Source organism: Rhagoletis pomonella, unplaced genomic scaffold (assembly GCF_013731165.1).
Source record: "Rhagoletis pomonella isolate Grant_MI unplaced genomic scaffold, Rhpom_1.0 Rhpom_scaffold_00007, whole genome shotgun sequence".
NCBI classification, from domain to species: Eukaryota; Metazoa; Arthropoda; class Insecta; order Diptera; family Tephritidae; genus Rhagoletis; species Rhagoletis pomonella.
Window position 1 is genome coordinate 67,317,358 of NW_023458561.1, and position 5,697 is coordinate 67,323,054.

Genomic DNA, 5,697 nt, shown 5'->3' on the forward strand with positions numbered 1-5,697 from the left:
GTTCGCTTTGACTTTTTTGCGAATTTAAAAGCACGAAACAAAAGATGGAGCGAGTATGAATAGCAAGGACCCATGCTGAAGTTGTAGTGAAGTTATACTAAATATAGTTTGGTTTTCGCTGCTCAGTTTTTATTTCAGTTTGTTAGAATTTTTATTTCTTCTTTTTCCCCGTTTTTTTTTTACGTTTTAACGGCCGGCATAGGCGTGTGGATAGAGCTGCGTACTAACACGCAGGTTCAATCCACAGTCGCTTCTCGGCAGATAAAGGCAGCCACTCGGAGCGAATTTCTGCCAACAAAAAGCTTCTCATAAAACCATTTGGCATTTGAAAGCGGCCTAAAATAGTCGGTTTCTCAACTTGTCTTATAACAACAAGCCGCACAACACGAATTGGAGGAGAAGCTCGGCCAAATACTTAGCCAAAATGTGAGCACGCAATGGGCGCTTATATTTTTTTTTTGTTTGCCTTTCTTAAGTACCATCTCTCTGCCTGCAAAAGCAACAACTCCTCGTGCTACGTTTTTTGGTTTTTGATCTTTTCATGTTGCCTTTCATACGAAAACGCCGCAGCCGGAACAGAGCTTGGGCAGAGTAATATGCCCAAATGATTTCATTTGAATGCTTTTATTTTCTTTTCATTACAATTTCTATTTCCCAACCCGACCACTGCTTTATGTAGAACTTTTTTAAATACAATTCTGCGCTGAGTTTATACAAACTTTCTTGAGAAGTGCTTCGCAGCCAGAAAAAAAAAAGTGGGCCTGCAGTAGTTCATTGTATTTTTTTTTATGATCATTATGATTTAGTGTTTACATAGTGATGAAGTTGCCGTTGCATTTGCGAACCAGGAACGGTATTGAATTGCTTTTGCTGTAACTCATTGTTGAACATCGATTTTATGCTTACAGCTGCTGTGATTGTAACTTAGTGACCCACATATCGATTGTCATTGTGTTTAGAGCTTTTTACTTGAGTATTTGTCGTGGAATATTTTTTAAAAGTTGAGTTGTTTTTTTAAGCAAATTTTAGGTTCAATGAAACTGGGCGGTAAGTTTGCAGAAATTTTAATACACAACTATGTATTTCAATCAAGTAGGAAGAGTTTATAATAATGGCAGCAAACAATTTAGGAGATATACATACATACATACTTAGTTCACAATGAAATTTCGGGAACATTTGTGTCAAGAGAGTTTAATTTGTTAAATTACGGAAAACAACTTTGCAAGAGTTCAGAGTTTTTTATGGCAATTAGTTAGCATATCAATACCTTTCCACTCCTTTTAAAAATATAAAATGATAAAATAATGTATTTAGTGATAAGTAGTACATTTGCTTTTCTTTGATATGTATTTCTTAAACTTTTCAAATTTCTCAATTTTAATAACTAAATTAATATTTTCAACCCTTTTCATTTTTTCATATATTTCTTGCATAAAACAGGAACTGGAATGCCAAGTGCTGCAAAGTTTACTATTTTGTATGCATGCATTTTTGACAGCCAAAGTTGCTTCTGTTGATCCAGCATTTTTGAGTTCTATTCAGCAAACCTAAAATCGGCGCATCTAAACGAAACCCCCAAACAAACAAAAAAAAAATATCGGATATAATTCGAATTGATATTCAAAAATGGGAAAGCAGTCAAAATGAGGTAGAACTAAATTATTTGATTATTGTATTGACAAATTAAAACGACAAGTAGGTACTTAAAAAGAATTACTAAGAAAAAAAAAAACAAAAACTCAGACAAAGATAAATATTTATAATTAATAATTAAAATAAAGAAAATGTAGCTTAATATTTATACATATACTTTGGCATATACTTACTTATAGATATTTAAAACAATTAAATACTTAGTATGATTAATAATGAAATGCATGTCTCACATAAATATGTATGTAGATACATACATATGTATGTCTGTGAGAACAAACAACACATAAATACTTACATTGAACATAACTAATCGTCTGAAAGTGTATTACATAGTGTCGTATATGAAATATACAGACCTAGTTATACAATATTAAACAAAACAAAAATATATATAAAAACAAATCTTTCTAGAAAATGATGGTGCAAACGCAATTGTTAAGCGGTGACCGATAACTTTCTCCCATTATTAGTCATTGTTATTTATTTAAGATAGCTTGTTGTGTAAAAAATTCGCCTTTAAACCAATAATACTTTAATGCACTGAATAAATAAATTTTCAATCACTAGGACAAACGTACATACATACATATTTGAAAGAACAAGTTAAGCCGAGTTGGACAATTTTTTCACGAAAGCATTTATTTGTTGGGCTCTTATCCAATATGTAAAGTTTTAATTTGCCATAACTTTAGTTTTCGACGCCTTTTGAATACCAGTTTCATAAACATATGCTATTCGATGAGAAGGTATAATTTTCTGTCGAGTTGTTCTTTCGAATAGTACGTTTAGTTTATTCAAAACTTTTAAAGTTTAAAAGCTCTGATGTTTTGAAAAACTCAATAAAAACCGTAAATATAAATAACTACTAAACTTATCGCGATTTGATTTATCTGATTTTTTTGTGCATTTATTGAATGCACTGTTCCCAACAACCCGGCAAAATGAACTTTAAGTACTTGCATAAGTAACAAAGTTTCCTGCACCCTGAAAAGCTTAAATTCTTTGAGCGACAATGTCCTTTGGGACATATTTTCGTTGAGGGACTAAACTGCAATATTAATCAACATTTCTTCGGGTTTCCATACATTGGCCATGTAATTTAATTATAGTTTTTCTGGTAACGCTATGAATTTCGACGGCCTATGTAGTATGTACATTAGGGTGGTCCTTAAAACATCAACATCATACGTATAAAATAAAGATATCCGCGAAAATTTTGATAGTGAATAAGTTCCATTTGTCAGATTTCAAGTCAACATTTTTTTAAATTTTTGCCATTTAAAAAAAATTAAATGTTTGAAGCACTGGTAGCGGTCCCTAAATATTTGTTTTAATTTTTGATGTTTTCCTGGATGTCTTTTTAAATATACGTAGAATAAAATAAAGGCGTTCCTCATAAACAATTTGGTTGTTGATATTTTAAGGACCATCCTAATGTAAATATCTGCATTAAAGCTCTATTTAAGTTAATACAGTTTTAGTTAAGAAATACTTAATAAAGGAAAACGATTCAATACTTATGTACATATATACATATTTATATTTTTGCACTTTTAACACTCAGTCACAATGCGTCAATTTAAACTTGTGTCTTCTTAAAGCTAAAAACAAAATAATATAAAAAAAAATTTTAAAACAAAGGCACACACCTTAATACTTTTGAAATACGATACTTACACATAATGGTTAAGTGGACACTTGCAAATATTTATAACAAAATGCAAACATATAAAAAAAAATATTTACTACAGAGCAGAACTCAACCTAGCCACCTTCGCCACCAACAAATATAAATATTTACATGTATTAATGTATTGTATTTGTACTATATAAAACAGCCAGGCTTTTCAAATAAAATAAACACGCGAAAATAAATGAAGAACTCAAAACAAAATGATATATTCTGCAATACATACACACACACATAGTACATCCAAATAGAAGAAAGTGAAATTAATGAGTAACTCCAATTACTTTAAAATAAATATGTCAGATAAACATACATATATGTACGTACATAACTAGTTTTGAATACAAAAACCAATATAAATATGTAATTTCTAGTAAGTATGTATGTAATGCATGCACAAGTGCAAATGTCACCGTAACGTCAACAACTCAGAATTGACAGCTCAAGTAAATGTCAACACAACTCATCAACTTAACCATATCAATCGCATAGAAACGAAAAAAAAACAAACAAACAAACAAAAAATATAAAAGATACATAAAAACCATTTTTATTAGAACTTATTAATAAAAGTTTGAATAACAGAAATAAATAAAGTATTTTCATGCGTACATACAAATACAAATACAAAAGCATTCACACAAATATTCATAAATTCTATACACACCAGCAAATGCAAAACCGTCATATGCAATATATACATACATACATATGTATGTATTGAAGTATACATACATACCAACAAAAAAATAAACATACACCTAGCTATACACACAAAATAACATAATAAGCTTAAAAACACTTAAATAGTTTATATACTCCTAACTCCATGACGAAATTGCAGCACAGCAAAAGATCCCTTCAAAAAAAAAGTGGGCAAACCAAAATGTATACTACGTGTAAAATGAAGAGGTTAATGAAAAAATATTAACAAATGCATTAAAATTTTAATCAGCGAACACAAATACATACTTATTAACAATGTGACGTAGGCCTGGGTAACGGCGCAAATTTTTTGGCGCTGACACACTTACCGCCCGGTGCCGTTAGTGTTCCGGTGTTGCTGGCGCCATTGCGTCACAGAGTTGTGAAAACCGGTATCGGCGCCAGTAACTCAGTTCTCGGTATCAGCGCAATGGCGCGGCGCCGGACTGTGTTACCCACGGCTAATGTGACGCGTAAAATACTTACTTAGTAACAAAGCATATTGAACAGATAGTATCAGTAGAGCAACTGATTGGATTTTTTCAAATTATTTGGTCTCGAAAATGTTAAATTTTTTTTTTTCTCATAAAAATTTTAAATTGTTAAAATCTATTTGCATGTGAAACCTTGTTCTATACAAAACAAATTATTCAAAAGACACTTTTGAAACGTTCGTCCAACTCAGCAGCACAGTCGCTGATTACTGGGCCTTGCAAAGGAAGGATCAAAATGCATCGAGAAGCAAACAAATTTGCTAAGAAACAAAGTTGCAACCATTTTAATTTTTTCCAATTAAAATTTTTTATTTTTTGTATCTCACATGGCATGCTTTGATTTAGAAGAAAAAACTCAGAACAGTTTTTGAATGTTTCGATACCAGAAGCAATGTTACTTACATGGAAACAAGTATCCAAAACTTGTACATTTTTGATCCGAAAATCATTTAATCAAGTTAGATGCTTTGATCCAATGCAACCAGTTGAATAAGGAAATTTTTCGTAAAAAAAAACCTGTTTCCACTTTCTCAAGCCCGTACAGTGGGACGTACCCAAATAAGCTGCGGCCAAAAGTAGTCCCCGTACTACGAATTCGCTGAAATTTCGTTACATACCCGCTATTCAGGGCTTAGGGATGAAGAAATGTTGTTGAAATATTAATTTAAATTACTTGCGACAAAATCACTTTTTTAGAAATCTATTTTTTACATTGTAACTTTTAAAAGCTAGTTTCATAACTACTATTAGCATTTTTATCAAACGTTCTTTTTTGATTTGGATTAATCGCTTTTTCAGAATTCGCTAGTCTGTTTTTACTATTTTTGTCCGATGTTGTCCCATTGTGAAAAACAATTATCTCAATTTTTTAGACATAAATAAGATGAAAGTTTTTTAGGTAAATTTTTCCATCGAACGAAAAATGCCAATAACGCGTTCAAATAACAGCACTCAGATACTTACCACTCCTTTTAATTTGTTTTAGATCTACGCGATCTTGAATAAACTGCAATAAGCCCTTTTCTCCAACTATTTTCCTCAACCTATAATATATGAGGAACATATGGACATATAAAATCTGATTAAAAAGTTGAAAATTTGCATTAAAATTTATTGAATTTTCGCGAGTTTTGCACAAAGTTTAGTTTT

The 5,697-nt window shown here is 31.2% G+C and overlaps 2 protein-coding genes across 8 annotated transcripts in view; one reads left to right on the forward strand and one right to left on the reverse strand.

The window, feature by feature from the left end:
• LOC118743373 (gamma-1-syntrophin-like) overlaps positions 1-5,697 on the forward strand; it is a 182,032-nt gene that overhangs the window by 145,574 nt on the left and 30,761 nt on the right. Inside the window, exon 10 of one of the 7 annotated variants that reach the window (XM_036476004.1) lies at positions 1,444-3,597. The exons of the other annotated variants lie outside the window; for them this stretch is intronic. Within the exon in view, the coding sequence (XP_036331897.1) occupies positions 1,444-1,554 (111 nt within the window). The 3' untranslated portion in view covers positions 1,555-3,597. Of the gene's footprint in view, positions 1-1,443; positions 3,598-5,697 lie in introns of those variants that run through there. 7 annotated transcript variants of the gene reach the window in all.
• Positions 1-5,697, reverse strand: part of LOC118743375 (sodium-dependent dopamine transporter) — a 26,395-nt gene that overhangs the window by 10,359 nt on the left and 10,339 nt on the right. The gene's annotated exons all lie outside the window — the stretch shown is intronic.